Genomic DNA, 17,954 nt, shown 5'->3' on the forward strand with positions numbered 1-17,954 from the left:
TGCAAATTTTTCTTTCTCTTTTTTCGCTTTCTTTTAAAATATGGAAATTTTGTCTTTTGCTCCTACTACGGCAGCCAATCTACCTAAGCAGCTGTATGGTATCTTACATCAATTAGTAAAGCCTTCCATAGAAATTGTCATATCCCACAACACACAAAATAAGATTTCATCTTTTCAGATGAAATCTTAGTTTTAGACTTCTAGGTCTCATTGGTTAGAAAATCAAATTAGATGGCGTGTACCTTATAGTTGTACTTTGAACTCGGCTTTTGTCCAAGTTTCCTTAATCACTTGCAACTTGCAAGAGCATTTTAGTCGTAATTACGTTGTCTCTTAAGAGAGTATATTAGACAGAAAAGGTTTGATTCTTAATTTTTATCTCTGTTTGGTTTTTATTGTAGTTATAGTTACAATTTGATGTTGGCAGGGGCAATCCAAGTTGAATTTCGTTTTAAGTTTGACTGACTATTCATTTGAGGTTTCAATCGCTCTTTACTTGTTTTTGAAAAACATTTTTCACGAGCGATGTTACTTTTCATGCATTGGTGTCAATTGAGGTGGAGATATTGCTTTCCCAAGATTCTACCCTCCCCCCTCCCTCACCTCTAATTTTTCGAAAATACCTTTTTTTGGTATTTCCATTGAAAAGCGTTTTTTTTCTTTCTTTTTTTTGTAGTAAAAATTGATAAAAATGTCCACCTCTAGATTTCAAAAAATAAGTTTTTGCCCTTCCCCATCTAATTTATGTGAATTGGTGCCACTGGTCTTATGTCGATTTCTTTTCACATTTTGATGGCATGATATTGTAAAATGTTAATTGCAGGAATATCTGTCATAATCAAGCTTATTCAGGACTTGGCTCATTTTTACGGTACAAGGCGTTTTCCTCCCAGAAGCAAGCTCCTTTGCTATATGAGGGACCAATCTTTTAAATAACTTTCTACATTAGTCCCCTTGGCTCAATGACTAACGGCTGTAAGATCCAAATTGCTCAAGGATAAAAATTTTGTGGCTTATTTCAGAGCCCCTAGCCCCCCCCCCATCCATTTTCCCCCAGCAAAATGTCGATGATTTTGAAGTTTTACTTCAAGATAAAACATACCCTCCCGTTTTTTCGACAGAAAAAGATTATTGCAATAAGGGGTGCACTATTACCCCCTCCCTCCCCCCCATCGCCAGTAATAAAGGCATAGACCAGAAATGTTCCCGTAAATCAAGATTCAATAGATATAACTTTCTACCCCTTCCCTAGAACTGATTCTATATTTGTCTGAAGGTTCAGTTAGTTAGGATGTTTTGGCATTAAAATGCACTCTTTGAGGCATCTGCCCCTTCCCACCAACAAAAAGATCCACCGCCCTTCTCTCATAATAGCTGATGAGTACTTACATATCATTGCCTAAGATTTTACGAAACATGATGCAAACTAGTTTAGTTAAATAAAGCTTTAAAATAAATTTCAGAAACATTTTTCTGGAATAAAAAGGGAGGTACCACCCGCAGCACCCTTATTCAGTCTTAGTCTAAATAAAAAGAAATGAGATTTTAAGTCCTACCCCCATTCCCCTGTACTTCTTCCTATATTTATCAGGGGGCTCTTGGAGATTTAGGCTATTTGGGCATTGAAATGCACACTTTTGGAATATGGCGCTCCTCAACCACCTACACAATGAACCACCGACCCTCATTCATAGTAGCTTTTGCACAGTTATACACTGTTCTTTATTCTTTTTGTTTGTCTCAATTTCTCTTTGGTTGCTTAGTTTTACACTTGGGGATAAATTTTCCATGGAGGAATTGTCTGCAAGGGGAGGGGATTATAGGAAATTTTTGGGGGGGAGGGGATACACTGAGCGCTATTTTTTACAGCATCATCAAAACTGTGCTTCTTTGCAGCTGGTTTGTGCCCCCGTCAGGAGTTGCCTGGTTTTTGTACCGAGCCAGTCGGCAGCTTTGACTTGTGTTGTTTTTGCGCCGATCCAGGATTTAGATCATTTCTGCACAGTCAGTCCTGAGCTTGGACTAAGCTCTTTTTTGCAGGGAGACTGAGAATCCTTTATGATTCTAGTTAAAAAATTGGAAGATAACTACATTTTCTAATAAAAAGTATATGTGAAGAATGAACCAATAAAATTGTTTAGAGTCCTCTTTAGAACTGCTTGGATTATGCTCCCCTTTCCCTAAAAGTACATTTAAAATTTTTTGATCATTATGAGGAAGATGACTATTTCATAATTTTGGTCCGATACCATGGGGCTACAGAAGTGGGGAAGCGCATTTGTCTCCTCTCTAGATTTTGAAAGATACTTTTTTATGTATTTACAGTGAAATTTTTGTTTTGTATTTTCATTGACGCAATTGAAAACAACAAAGTTGCCCTCCCCCCTAATTTCTGTGAAATAACACCAATGCTAGCCCCCCCCCCAAAGTTTAAAGTTTTATTATATAATTTTTTATATATATTTATATATATATATATATATATATATATATATATATATATATATATATATATATATATATATATATATATACATATATATAGCTACTGAGTTGACTATGATTATCCTTTATAAGCAAAGAGTCTTTAACTTGACAGGGGTCAAGAGTCTTTAAGGCAACATTGTCAGAGTGTCTTGTGCTTTATATATTTTAATGGACTGGTTAATAACTTTCTTAGAAATGCAACCAGCTGTTTCCTTTCCCAAGTCAGGAAAAGGGATCGTATACTTTATGGTTTTATCTTTTATAGTTGTCTTTATTTAGTTGGTTGTGCGGCAGTGTGAAAGGCAGTTACGCATTCAAATATGGTGGTTTTAAATGAAGAATCGTCTGAACATAATATTTATATCAACGGGAAAAAGTTTATAGGTAAGACATTTTTCCCCACTAAACCAGTCAGTTTTGTTTTATAGTAATTTCACAGCAAAAATAAAAGAGAACTTTAATTTATAGGAGGGCAAGAAAAATTTAAAAGCAACTTCTGATTTATGTAACCATTATTAATGACCGTTTTTTTTTCCTTTTTCCTTTTTCTTTAATACTGAAGGTTTTACAGTTACCCAATGCACAGTAGAAATAATTTGTGTCAAAAGATTCATTTTTGACTATTTCTCAAAGACACAGAAATACAAAAAGGGGAAAGAGTTGCAAATTTTGGGAAAACCTAAGACATTAGAATGTCTTGAGAACCAAATTAAGCGCTAGAACTTGAAATTAGCTAATTGTTCCAACCTGCTTGCTTCAGTGGGGTGGCGGTCCAAGGACTTACAATGAAACAAAATATATAATTTAACATATGTTTGCATTGTTGCAAAACAATGAAAACAGGGAACTTTATTGTTTGAATTACAATTGGTTAGCGAGGCAAAATGGTAAGTAAAAGGGATATGCTAAGTGCATTTTCAGTGTTTGATGTTCATACTGCCCTGTAAATTTAGCAACCGTATGTAATCTTGATTTGGTTTAAAGATACTAGTTTGAGAGTATTTATTTTGAAAATTTATTTCTTATTTAAATTTCTTCTATGGGATAAATGCAAAATTCAGCGAGAGTTTATTACTGCAAGTTTTTTACTAGTATTAATCAAAAATTTTTAATCATGCAACAGGTAATTATTTTAGCTCTTTGACGAAATTCGAAAAATTCAATTTTTTTTTTTTTTTTTTTTTAACAAAAGATCCAAAGTTGTGATTAAAGTCCTAGTTCTAGGTTTTTTAGGGCTAGAGATTAGACGACGCTGGGGATAAATCTCATTACCATTATGGAATTAGATATTTCTTCGTAATTTTACTCCTACTATACTGCTAAGAAATTATTATTTCGTCATTAGCATATTACCAATCAAGATTAAGATGGCTTCAGCAAATTTTCTAAGAAGAAAAGGTTAATTGTTCCTCCGTTATTTACTCATTGCTCCTACACCCAACGCTGGTTTTTGCGCATACTATAAGCGGTTTTATTGGAGATTACTTCCTTTCTGTAATTATCGACTGCTCTTTGCAGGCCATTTTTACTTTTACTTGACCCACCGTTGTAAATACATTTAAAATCATTTATAAATGATTTAGTTTCAAACTCTCATCTTTTTCTTTGATTAATTTTTACTTTTATTACAGGCCATTTTTACTTTTACTTGACCCACCGTTGTAAATACATTTAAAATCATTTATAAATCATTTAGTTTCAAACTCTCATCTTTTTCTTTGATTAATTATCTTTGTTTGTTTGTCAAGATAAGGAATTGCCCCAGGCAAATGTTTTTTTTTTGTATCAAACTGCTTTTATTTAGTTAGAACTTCTTACATTGTGTATAAAATATATACATTTTAATAAATCGTTTAAAACTTTGTAGATCATTTATAAACCCCTGAAGAATAATAATGAGTTTTTTTTTATAAAAGTTATCATACGATTTTGGGGATTTATGAAATTAGGTACACGCTGAACAGAAAATAAAACAAAAACCTTGATGTTTAAAAACTAATTTAAAGACATATTAGAGTTGACAGAAATTTTTTTTTTTGCAAAACTTTGTGTTTTGACTGTTCGAAAGAATGTAATTTAATTTTTCATTAAAATTTTCAATTTATGAACTTCTTTTCAAAATCCAAAAAGGTAATCTAATATGTTAAAGTGCTTTAAAGTTTTCTATAATTTTGTTTTAGGTTTTTCCGTTGAAATTTTTGGTGCTTTAGAGAAGAACAAAAAATTGAAAATTAATTGTACAATTGCCATGGAGTTTAGAAATCTCTAACTACTTTCTTGAATTTTTTATGAATCTCATTTCCAGTGAATTTTTGTTTAATTTTGAGCTTTTTGTAAAACAACCAGGATTTATGCAGTACCATCTATTGTTTTACAGTCGACAATGTGGCTGCAGAAACATCCTTGTTGGAATTCCTCCGAGAAAACTGTCAAATCAAGTCTGCAAAACGGATGTGCAATGAAGGAGGCTGCGGATCCTGCATAGTAAACGCGAGCAGGAAGAATCCATCCACCGGCGAGCAAGAAGTATTCAGTGTCAATTCAGTAAGCTGTTTTAGCCCATTCATTTATTTCTTTTTTTGATTTGTGGGTTGCGACCTTTTCTACCAATCAGTATTTCCTTCATGAAAGATCAGCTAGGGGGCTTCAATACGCCTTCAGGACTGAAAAAGCCTGTATCCTTAAATAGGTTTGCTAAACAGCCCGTAAGTGTGTAAGAAAACTGCTGGGTGCTCTACATTACACGCTGATTCTTCCAATAGTAAGCATCCTCACGGCTTCAACTTGCAGCCTTAATCTTTCTTTTTCCCAATTCCAACCTTTATTGCAAATAATTGCTGCCTGTTGCAACTCTATGACTCTGCCATCCCAATATTATTTTCTGCTTTCAAAAGTTCCCATAACATAAATGTTATCTTAACGTAGTGGGGGCTGTGAAAAACAGTGCCTTCCCTCTAACGAAGGTTAATTTTTTGTCACATTAAATCTCAACATTCATTACTTCTATTTTTTGTATATTTCAGTTTATTATTTAATTTGTGTTTGTTTTCTGGCTTTTAGGCCACGAAAAAAAAACCTTCATTATTTTAATAGAGAGATAATAATAATAATATTGGTATTTTATAGGTGTCCGCTTATAAGGAAAAAAAAGAAAACTAAATAAGGGAAAAATAAAAACAAATTCACAATCAAAGAAAACAACACTAGCAAAAGAGTCATTGCGTCACATGAACTCATACAACACGCGAAAAGATTAAAATGCCTTCAAAGTTTCAATTGCTGTTTTAGTGGCTACAAATTCAGAAGATGGTAATATTTCAATTGAGTCTATCATGTTGTGTAGACCCAGAATGTAAGGGATATCTACTATAGTAGATATCACTACTATCGAGAATAGACATATAGAGATCTGCTCTAGAGAGTAGAATGTAATAGAGTAGATATCTATTCTCGCGAAGTAGATATTTTAGTAAAACTTCAAATATTTTAATAAGTAGACCGAAGTTTAGGGCTGCATTCTAGTTTTAACAAAAAGTAACTAAAAATTACAAAAAATTAGCTGGAACAACAGAAAAGTAACTTTGAATTTACTTTTGACTTTTTACTGGGGATAGTTAAGGAACAGGTTTGGTGAAGTAACCGTGCATCATTATCATCATTGCTATTAATAAAAGTTTGAACCATGTTGAAAAGCCAGTAGTTACTTCACAACCATTCGTGGTGGAAGTCACTTCAAGTAACTTCTGCAGTTAAAGTAAAGTTACCATGGTATGCAACCTGAAATACAGCCTAGGCATGTCAGTTTGGATTAACAAATCCCATAAAGGTGATATGTAAACAAGGTGAGGAAGGGCTACAGACGAATTTTGCGATTTGGTGATTTGGCGAATTGGCGATTTTGCAAATATCGCCTATTCGGGGTAGATTTTAAAGAAATAAGTATGATGTATCTTGCACGTATACTCTTCGTAATATTTTCAATTGTGAGCAGGCGGATGCTTCTAATATTTTGACCGTAGGTTATACGTAAGTTCTTAATAGAACATACCTGAATTTGGCATTTCGTCTTCATATTTAATCAGAGTTTCCATTCCGACCTTTTTTTTACCTTTTCATCTATTCTAATTATCACTTGCTGAAAAGTGTATAAAAGAACTGTTAATTCTTTCTTGAAACAATTGTGTGGGCAAAAATAAAGAAATCATTTCAGAAAATTGGATATGGTTCAAGTGAGTGCAAGGAATGGGGGAAGGAGAGAAAAATTATAAAAGAAGATATAGATTCTGAACCAAGAGGACAAGTGGGTGATATTCAGAAATAAGTGAAATGGTAAACTAACCAAGTGTCAGCAATCATTTTGCAATTCAAAAAGAAAATAAAGAATTCCCGAGAGACTTCAAGAAAAATTTGTCCAACAAATGATTTAAGTTAGTACTTCCTAGGGTTAATTTAAAGGTGACAGAGAACAAATAATTGCCAAATGTAAATTTGCTGAGTTTGACCCAGGGCTGCTACCCCTAGTGAGTTATCGCTATTTTTAGTGATTTTTTATATTGCCTAAACATAAAAGATCACTAAATAAGCACACAAATCAATAGATTATTGAAGAAAATCACTAATAATCACTAAAATCTGTTGATTTTTTACCGGGTGGCAACCCTGGTTTTACCTTAGAGTCACTAGTGAATAGCTTCTGAAGCAGCAGTTTGCACCAAAAACAATATAATGAAAAACCGGCATCAAATCTGCCTAAAATTACCGTAAAAAGTGTGACCAGGAGCTGTTCCTCAAATGTTCTAGCATGTATCGCCTAAAAATTAAGACTTCCGCGCCTATCTTACATACTACCGCATCTGCAAAAGTCAGATTTAGGAAATATTTACTTTTAATAAACCAAACATCCAGTTTAAAGTCCTTTAAACATTTTCGGAATCCTTAGAATTATAAATTGGGCTTTTCAGAAGAAGTCTGAAGATTCTGAAAATGTCGAAATGACGTTAAACTGGATTAAAAAAAAAAAAAAAGTATAGAAAGCTGAAATCCGATTTTGGCAGATACGATAGTAGGCAAGAGGGTTGACAAAATGATGAGGGCTAATTTGAGCCTGGAACCTATGAGATATGGATAATATTTCAATTGTCCTAAGATTTTAGTCTAACTCACCTATTTTCTGGGGGTTTTAATGAACTCCCTCTGCCTTATCGAAAAAAATTGTATGTCTTAAAGAGCTTGTTCTATATTACAAAATTCCAGAAATGTATTGAATTTTGTTATCTAAACTAAAATGACTCATTGAGTAAAGTTCTTCGTTTATTTTCGGAAATTAGGCTTATCTTCAATCTCAAAGTCGCCGAAAGTCATCTAACGGACATATCTGCATAATAAATGGACACATTTCCTTTTATTCCAAAAATGTAATTTAACTGAGAAGGAGCATTTTTTTATATCAATGACGTTTTCAACTCAAGGAAAATAACCGATTTTTCCGACTCTTGGGTCCCATTTTAAAGTATATTTGTCACATGCTTTGTTAGGGGTACAAAGAATTTTGTTGAGGCTGATAAAACCTCCTTCCTTGTATTTTTAAACTCTACTGTCTGTATATGTAATGTTATTGTTTACTTCCTACTCAAGTTGCACATGATTGGTATATTCTAGTCATCGAGTATCTGTGACACAGGGAGTAGAGATACCAACATGGGCATAGGCAGCATATTGTCTAGGGGGGCAGTCGATAGTGTGATGGAGGGCGTTTTATCAACTGCTTTTCCAACCATCTGCTTTTTCAGCCATATCTAATGTAAATTTGAAGGCCTAGGGGGGGGCAGCTGCCCCCCTCCCCCTCCCTACGCCCATGGATTCCAATGCTTAAAATAACGGTAGGACCTTGAATTCAATTTCTCGCTGTTGCTATTACCATATTTTATGCAAAAGTAAAAAAAAACTTAGTATAAGAAACTGAGACTACCCCTTTCTGGATAATTTGTTTTTTATATCTGGAAACCACTATAACATTTAAAATAATGAACTTGAATGAAATTACTTTAAATTCATTATACTTTGGATTTAATCCTATAAAATGTCTATTCGTTTCCCCTGAACGCTTCCATCATTCCTGACTCAGGGAATTCCCATAAGAGCTTCTAAGACAAATAATTCTATTTTATTTTGTACTGAAGTTCAAAAATTTAGAAATAGAAGGTCATGTTCGTCGATTACAGAGTTTTAAGCTCATTGAGGCTTTTTCAGGTTAATATGTCCGTGCTTTTTAGTTTTTTCTGGCAGCTACACTCTCTATTGGTCCTTTTTAGGCTCAAAAAGCAAATCGGATGTATTTGATGCGGCTTTTTTTTTCCAAAAAAGTCAAATCCGGTGAACGGAAGGCTGTTTTCACTCGACCGACTTTGCCTCAAAAGGCTACAATCAAGACAGGGCTTTAACGACAAAAGTTACTATATCTATGGTGACAAATCAATGTAAATTCTGGAACCGAAACTTAACAGCGTGGAATGTTCTTTAAGTTTTGTTTAACGCATATACTTATTAAGTCTGCAGCTAATTTCCTTAGACTTGATAAATCTGTTTTCTCACTTTAAACTACTGTCTCTATATTTTTCATAGTGCTTACTTCCTGCCCACATTGCGCATGATTGGGACATTTTAACGACAGAAGGTCTGGGAAGCAAGAAGCAGGGATACCACAGCTTACAAAAAAGAATTGCTGATGGTCATGGATCTCAGTGTGGTTTTTGCACTCCTGGAATGGTCATGACTGCTAACAGGTAAACCTTCTTTATTTCAATCGGTCATGACTAAGGTTGTCGACTTTTTTTTATTGATAACATGAAATAAATTGAGGGGCATTAGATTCAAAATTTTATTCACAAAAGAAAACACAACATGAAACACGCAAAGTTTATGTGCAGAGAGTCAATTAAAAGCTATGCTTAAAAATAAGACTACTTACTAGTGGTATAATTTGGTCACTGGAATTTTGGGTATAGCCTTGCTGGGTAGCCAATTAAATCATAAAACCATCATGAATTTCTAGATATTATATAAAATCTTAGGAATAATCTTGTCAATTTTGCTAAGAAGTGCTGGAAACTAATAGACTTCTGGCAAGTGCACTAACAGACTCGAAAAGAAGGTAGGTGTTGTCAAGACATAATGTGTGTGATTTTTTTTCAGGTAAGTTTTTCAAGTATTTTTCAAGAACATCGAATGATACTATGAAAAGATGCATTTTAATTTTCCTTTGAGGGAGGGAGGAGGCTTCTAATCACCTATCAAGGCTGATAACTTATATGAGCAAGTAATATTAGTAAAATTGAAAGACCTGTTTAAATCTGAAATTCCATGACAGTATCGGACATATGAGGAGGAAGGCCTAAGGTCTACCCCCTAAATATTTTGTGAGTTTCATGATTTTCCTATAACTTTTTATATCTTTCCTATGATTCACCTATTTTTCCCGGTCAACCCTATCCCCTTAAATGTTCCATTAGACAAAAATATCTTGGCGCACATACTCGGGCAATCTCACTTAAGTTATCTAAAAAATTAACTTTTTAAGTCTTTTTTAAGCTGTTTTTAAGTATTTGTTTCTTTTCATTATCTGTATTGACTATTGTTTTGTAACTAAAAGTAAGAACCTAAGTTGAAAGTAAATGATTCAATTTTGCTTATTTTTTTCCTTTTCAGAAACGTCTGAAATTCTAAGACGTCTTCTTCATATTATCGCTGCAATCCAATATTTTTATATTTTATGTTGACCCTGTTTGTCTGTTTTTGAACTATATTTGGGTTGGTGTGCACGCTCTACGAAAGTCGTCACTGAAAAAAAAAGAATTCTGAATAGGGTGTTTTTCACAGTATCAAAGAGTTCGTGGTAACGAACTGTAATTAAAGAGTGACTTAGCTCAATGTATGAAACCAAGAGAGAAAAAAAAGCCAGAAATAAATGAAAGAAAAATCACCAATTGGATTGAATAAGTATCTGTTGCCTGGCAATAGACTTTGCCATTCTGCAACTTCGCTATGCATTAAGTTTGCGGACAGGCTGTCTTAAATTAGACTGGACGAAAATATTGATGAGTCTTTTGAAATTAAGCTGTTATAAATTGGGCTTAAGGAAATATCTCCAGTGTCTCTATTTATAGCCAAATCTCTGTTTATGTATTTTTTTTATCTCAATTACATCTTTAAAAGATTGCGGTAGGCCATTTACAGTAGATATTAAAGTTGCCTCCTAAAAAAAAAAAACGAATGTGTAGGATTTTCAAAAATATGCTGGGGCGAGGCAGAATCAGAGTTATCATTTTTACTTTCGAATCCCGGAGACATATCAATTAAAATGTTGTGTTCATGCAAACGTTCTCCAAGTTGTTGATGGGTCCTACCTATGTAAAATCTCCCATATGACCACAGGACTCTGTAGACAACAGAGCACAGTATAGGGTCGGTTGTATCTTGCCCCGAGTTGAAAAAATGTTCAACTTTTTGTTCAGTTTTAAAATAAACAGAGAGATTATGCTTTTTTTTTTTAATTTTCCTTTTTGATAACAATCAAAAAGGAAATATTGTTATCAAAAGAGTTTTGATAACAATAGATACATTAAAAGATATAAGGCTTTCTATGGTGATTCGAAATATAAAAAGTACACTAATTTTAATACAACCCATCAATAGTTATGAGCCTGAGAAACCAAGAGAGGAAAAATAAAAGCCAGAAATAAATGAAAGAAAAATCACCAATCGGATTGAATAAGTATCAGTTGTCTGGCAATAGACTTTGCCATTCTGCAACTTCGCTATGCATTAAGTTTGCGGACAGGCTGTCTTAAATTAGACTGGACGAAAATATTGATGAGTCTTTTGAAATTAAGCTGTTATAAATTGGGCTTAAGGAAATATCTCCAGTGTCTCTATTTATAGCCAAATGTCTGTTTATGTATTTTTCAAAAAGGAAATATTGTTATCAAAAGAGTTTTTATAACAATAGATACATTAAAAGATATAAGGCTTTCTATGGTGATTCGAAATATAAAACGTACACTAATTTTAATATTACCCATCAATAGTTATGAGCCTGAGAAAATTTTTCCAATTTTTGGAAAAGGGGACCCCCCCCCCTCCACCAAAAAAAGTTTTTGCAGTCTTAATGAAAATCCCGCCATCAGATTCAGAATATCAGGAAATCTTACTGTAGAAGTTTCTAGCTCATATTTTCGAAAACGTTGAATTTTGGATTATTTGCCAGACGAAAGATACGGATGCATGTTTATTTGTTATTTTTTTCCCCATGGGTGATTGTATCTAATCAGTGATTCTACAAGATTGGGAGAGCACTCATTTGATCGAAAATCAAAAGATACAGTTCCACTTCTAAGTGACCAAAAAGATTGGAGGGCAAGTAGCACCTCCTCCTGTTAAGCCCCCTTTTCCTTAAAGTCATCCGAACAAAATTCTTTAGATTGCTATTTTGATCATCATATTTGCAAGGTCCAATAACTATGCCTTTGGGAATGACATAATCTCCCACAGCCCCCGAGGAAAAGGATGTAGGTTATCAAATTTGCGCATTGTTTGCATATTGTATTTGTCAATAGAAAGTATACAAATATTCAATTGGGTGGGGGGATTTTCTGCGTAGGGGATTTTCCAAGGTGGGAATTTTTCATTGGGAGGGAAGTTTCCGGGGGTGAATTTTCCAGGGGAAGTTTTATACTGGGGATTTTGCCAGAATTCCTATACGAAATTCTTTTTATTTGTCTTACTTCGTCTTTTCCGGCTTAATTTTACTTGTGGGGATATTTTGGGAAAATTCTCAGCATGGTTGGAATTTTCAGGAGGATTTTTCCGTGGGAGAAATTTTTCGTGGGAGAATTCTATAGAAGAATTTTCTGCGGGGGCAACTTTCCACTTGGGGTATGGAGCCGCAAAAATTTTCCACGGAGGTGGGAGATGTCCACCATGATGTGAAAAACTATGATGTGAAATCAGAAATTTCTGATGTGAAATCAGAAATTAAAGTCTTGTTGAAATGAAAGTATGCCGAGGAAATTTTTCTGACGTAATCGTCCACAAGAAATTTTCAGGGTATTTTCAGTGAGGATGGAATTTTCCAGGGGGGAGGTATTTTACGTGGGGGTAACTTTAATTGGAGGAATTTTCCCTGAACGAGAGCCGGGTTTCCCGGCATTATTTAATAAACGATCAGAAGTTAAATAAAAAACATTTTTTTTTCAACTGAAAGTAAGGAACAACATTAAAATTAAAAAAATAGAAACTCTTTCGTATAGGAGGGGGGGGGTCCTCTCCTCAATATCTCGTTGTTTGCGCTAAATTTTGAGAATTTGTAAAAAAAAGCTTCTTATTCTAATTAAACGGCCCCTGTGTTTCAGGAGTATTTCTTAAGGAATTTGGATAAAAAGCCAAACTTTAGCGTAAAGAGCAAGGTATTGAAAAGGGGCGACCCTCCTCATATGCGGAATAATTTCTGCTAGCTGAATAAACCGGTTTTTGTTAAATAAATTTATTAAAACACCACAATAAGAAAAAAAACGACCACCTTCTACGAAACTAAGCAAAAGCTTGCAATGTTGTTTTCTTCTTTATCTGTTTTCTTTTATTTTACATTTCTCTTAAATTTACATATCTTTTTGCAGTATTTTGGCAGAGAAGAAAAATGGAGCTAGCATGATAGATATTGAGCAAAATCTAGACGGAAATATTTGCCGATGTACAGGATATCGAGCTATTCTAGATTCTTTAAAATCGGCTGCTAATGACGCAACAGAGGAACTGAAAGCTCCATTCCAAGATATCGAGGTTTTACTATTATTTTCCATTCTTTCATTTTGTTTCTCGTTTTTAGTTCTTGGACTGATGACAACCCTGGTTACTCCGCTTCCTAATATAATGCCCATAATAATGGCAGTTTTCTCACTAATGAAAACCTAATCCATCCTTCGGATACCTTAAGCAGAACAAAACAGCCTTATGATTAGAATATCGAATTGAAATTAAAAAAAAAATTCCTACAGCTTCTGTAAAGAAAAAATGACCTGAGATAATTATCTTGATAATTATTTTTCAAGCTGTGGATCGCTGCAAACCATCAAAGATTGATTCAGGAATCTCAAGTTGCGAAGTGATATGAATGGCTATTTCCAAGGTCACGTAGGGGGCTCTTTTTTAGGTATGTCTATAAATACTACGAGAGCATACAGTAGCCATTGATTGGGAAATGCTGGGCTTCTTCCATACAGGTGTCTCGTATCCCTAGATCTCTTCCCTCCACCCTTCCAAATAAAATTGATTGAATTTTACTGAATCAAGCGATTCAATGAAGGATGTATGAAAACCAATTCAGGGGATATTCATTCCTCTGGGGGCTTATCTAGGTCGTCTCCATAATGTTCAGTAATCTAATACGGTACTTATCAAGAATCCGGTACACACGCGAGAAAGACCGCATCGAAATCTCAAAGATGCTTAATAACCGGATTCTTAATAAGTACTTCAAATACTAAGTAGTCAATGGTTCAATAGTTAAGCAATCAATAATTCAGTGATCACTAGAGAAAACTTCTTCGATCTCCATTGGTATAATTACCACTTAAGATAATAGTAAGGCGAAAGGCCCGCTTTTTGCTTCAAGAAACTTCCTTCATTCTACTTCTCTGATCCAATCGTTTCTTATCTGATGTTCAGTGTTGCATACATTGCAAAGTTCCCGGATAAGAAGTGCAAAACCAACAAAATCTGCAGTTGATGTCAACCACTTACACAATATCCCCAATGCCGATGTATGAGGAGTTAGGTAATCGTTTCCTCTGCTATTGGGAACTCCTTCTGTCTTTGAAAGTAAAACCTACTGGAAATAACTTTAATGAAAGTAAAAACTGACCAGAACCAAGTTTTTACTTCTCAGATGGCCTTAACTCTGTTTGTCTTCCTTTATTATTATCATGGAACAGAATACATTAGAACTTTAATTAATGAGAAACAGCCCCGTTTGATAGTTGAGATTTCAACAAGAATTTATGATGAAAAATTACTATTCCCTACCCTAAGCCATTATAAGTCACTTGAAAAAACAGTCACTATATCAAATAAATAAGTAATTAGGTAATCATTCCTTCCTCAAGAACAGCTTGATGAGGACCTTAAGGATACTATCATCAAACTCCTTTCATTTTGTAATCATAAACATAGAATAAAAAAAATTGATGATAGAAAAAAAATTATGAGCACCAAAGAAATTTGACATTAGCAGGAGAATTCAGGGAGAACCCTGAATATTTAAGTAGTCCTATATTAAAGAATGTTATAATGTCTAGTCACCTTGCGTTTTAGTGAAGTTGTACTATAGAACTTACAGTGCAGGCTTTAATTGGATGACAATATCCCTAGCATAGAGCAAATTAGGCTCATTGCGAGATTAAAGTATTTCACTGAATTAAAAAAATATTTAAAATATTTGAAAATTATGAAATATTCAACGAATTGCTTTAAAAAGATTTTGGGTTCAGTGCAATGTTTTCCCATGCCATATCTGTATTGAATGCTGCATAAATCTTTCCAAAGTCTTTGGAAGTGCAAAGTTAGTCTAAGGCTGACAAGAGTGTTTTTATTCTTGTGCAGGGACGTCAATTCCAGAAAATTGAGGGGGTAGGTGGGGATGTACGTTCTAAAATCTAGAGGAACAATTTAGTTGTTTTTTCAACTTTAGGGTAAAAATACCAAAAGTAAACGTTTTTCAATGAAAAATACCAAAATCATTACCAAAATACCAAATATTTTAAAAACTAGGGTGGGGGGAATCTTCGGATAAAGTAGCAGTGGAGCTATACTGATATTCACCAGAAATTAATTGAATTAGTCTTTTGTCTAATGAACTAGCCTATTACTCTAATTCGATTTTTGAAGCTGTTTTTCTTTCAGGAAGTCGCTTCAGTTTGTCCCTACTCAAAAAGATCATGCTCATATGGGGCAAAATCACAAGGGTGCAACAATGGTTGCAGCCAGACAAAAGAATCGGGAACTGAAAGGTAATTTCTTAATGTGGACTATTTTAGAATCTTTTGTTAGTCTGTAAATGTTCATATGAGTCTAGTAATTGTACTCGCCTGCATAAGATTTTGTTTACGGTAAAAACCAAAGTAGGCTGGTCTTGCTAATTTTGGACTCATACAAAAAACGGAATATATAATACAAAAGTCGGTATAAAAATAGTTGAAATTAAATATTTTCCTATTTCACGTTAGTTAATATATTAGACTAGCTAAAAAATCTGCCTGACGATCGACATAAAAAAGAAAAACAAAGAGTAGAGTATACTCCTTTTTAGGACCGGAGAAGAACTTTGTTGTGCGATTTGAATACAAACCATATATCCCTTCTCCTTCTCCTGGGACTGAACAAAATATAAGTCTCACTCTCCCAAAAAGAGAATTTCTCTGGTTTCAACTCGATCTCCCGGCCATGAGCCAAAATACATTTTTTTTTTCTTATAAATTTATAACGGTTTAGCGTAATCTACTGGCTGCATGCAATGTCAATTATAATAGTCGCTTATCGTAACAGTCGCAGTTATAATAGTCGCAATTAAATAGTCGCTATCGTCAGGCTTAAAAGAAAGAAAAAACTCTAGCGTATACTCTCTTGTACATGCTGACTCTATGGAAAACCTGTAGATAGTGCTAATGAGAAATATTTGATCCGGAACTACGGAGCTGACCAATGATATAAAGTGTCTTTTCACATTTTTTTTTTTTTATTTCCTTGCCGATCACCAGCTTTTAAAATTTTACCCTATTTTCTTCCTTTCTTTTCTTTTCAAAATAGGAAGGGTACAGGTATATGTATTATTAATCTACAACCCGAAAGGGTTGATTTTTGTAGCTCATATTTTGACTAACCATGCCAATTTAATCACCTCAAGTACAGTTTCGTCTTTCCCAAAAGGGACTGACAAGAAAGACCTAACAAAAGGGCGGATTTTAAAGTTTAGTAACTTTATATAAGCAGGAAAATTAGGGCAAACACTTTTCGCGGGAAGGTTTTTTGTTCTTTGATCTCAGTATGAAAAAAAATGTTGAAAGTATAGCATATAGCTGATCCCAATAACTGAAATAGTCTTTGAATTAGAGTTACTGAAAAATGTTTCGTTGAAGTCTTGATAGAAACTCCTACCGCTTATACAATAAAATGTCTGTTCTCAATAGACAGCTGGATAAAAAATAAACTAGAGATAATTTTCTATATTTTTTACACTCTTTGTTTTGAGAACAAAGACGTTCCTTGTTAATTATACCCCTCCCCCCCCCACACACACACGGTGAAAAAACTTCAAAAAAATACCCTAAAGCTCAATAGAAGAACAACAACAAAGGTAGTGAGACAAATTAAAATCAATGTGAAAAAAAAACTACGGAATGTAAACAAAAGCCCAATAAACTTATTACGTCGGTTAAAAATTAAAAATGTTGCAAAAAAATCCCTAAATATACAAAAAACCGAACATGAAGAAAATTCATTGGTGATATGGTCCAAAGTATGTTATAAATAGAAAAAAAAAAATCAGAAATATACGCAATTCTTAAAGAATATAAAACAAAACTAAAATAAAGGTTGGGGTTGGAATGGGTGGGGAGGAGAGGAATAAAAAATTAAAATCAAGTTGAATTTTAAGATTAACACAAAGTAAAAACGATGTAGTTTGATTTCTCGTTCTAGTTTCAAGGCGATAGATGGTGTCACTTGGTTTTATCCTGCATCAATTAAAGATCTCACAGATATATTGAGAAAATGTGAATCTGACAATGGCTTTAAGATTGTATGTGGCAACACAGGAACAGGTATTTGTTAATCTAGCCTCTTCAGAATTTAATCCGACTATGAAAAATATCCTTTTTTGTATAGTCGTTACATAATCTAAACTACATATTCTTATACACTTTTTAACCTTTTTTTGGGGGGGGAGGAGCCGAGGTTCAAGGAATTCTGAAGCCTTTCTGTTGCATACACGCTTAATCCATTTTATATATTTCTACAAATCTTATAATTACAATTATATATTTTTTACGACAGATATTACACTCATGTTACGTGACAAATAAGAGCCCTCACAAGGGCTGTGGAAGAAGTTTTTACATTAAACGCTTCGATCTTACATGGAATCTTCTAAATTCCAGTGACATGATGAAATTGCTCTTAAATAGGTTTTCAATAATTTAACTTGTGCTTTACGAACCCTTGGACTATGAATGACAGAACAAGCTTTATTAGTGAGCCAGTGTTATACTTTTTAAACTACTAAAATTAGAAGTATAACCCACTCCTCATAAGCATACGCATACTCGCATACATTCTCACGCCTCTACACGCATAAACTCGTACACAGACCATCAACATGCATATTCACTCACATAAACATGCTCATACACATAAGCATATGC

At 33.9% G+C, this 17,954-nt stretch overlaps 1 protein-coding gene across 1 annotated transcript in view; it reads left to right on the forward strand.

Moving 5' to 3' along the window:
* The first annotated feature begins 323 nt into the window (after positions 1 to 323).
* LOC148947820 (uncharacterized) overlaps positions 324 to 17,954 on the forward strand; it is a 325,198-nt gene continuing 307,567 nt past the window's right edge. Inside the window, exons 1-7 of the mRNA XM_089095465.1 lie at positions 324 to 359; positions 2,767 to 2,871; positions 4,865 to 5,031; positions 9,109 to 9,269; positions 13,158 to 13,320; positions 15,439 to 15,545; positions 17,233 to 17,354. Coding sequence (XP_088951591.1) covers positions 2,808 to 2,871; positions 4,865 to 5,031; positions 9,109 to 9,269; positions 13,158 to 13,320; positions 15,439 to 15,545; positions 17,233 to 17,354 — 784 coding nt within the window. The 5' untranslated portion in view covers positions 324 to 359; positions 2,767 to 2,807. The remainder of the gene's footprint in view (positions 360 to 2,766; positions 2,872 to 4,864; positions 5,032 to 9,108; positions 9,270 to 13,157; positions 13,321 to 15,438; positions 15,546 to 17,232; positions 17,355 to 17,954) is intronic.

The sequence above is a fragment of the Artemia sp. Qi Xiang Cuo genome, chromosome 10, assembly GCF_049724085.1.
Source record: "Artemia sp. Qi Xiang Cuo chromosome 10, ASM4972408v1, whole genome shotgun sequence".
Classification (NCBI taxonomy): domain Eukaryota; kingdom Metazoa; phylum Arthropoda; class Branchiopoda; order Anostraca; family Artemiidae; genus Artemia; species Artemia sp. Qi Xiang Cuo.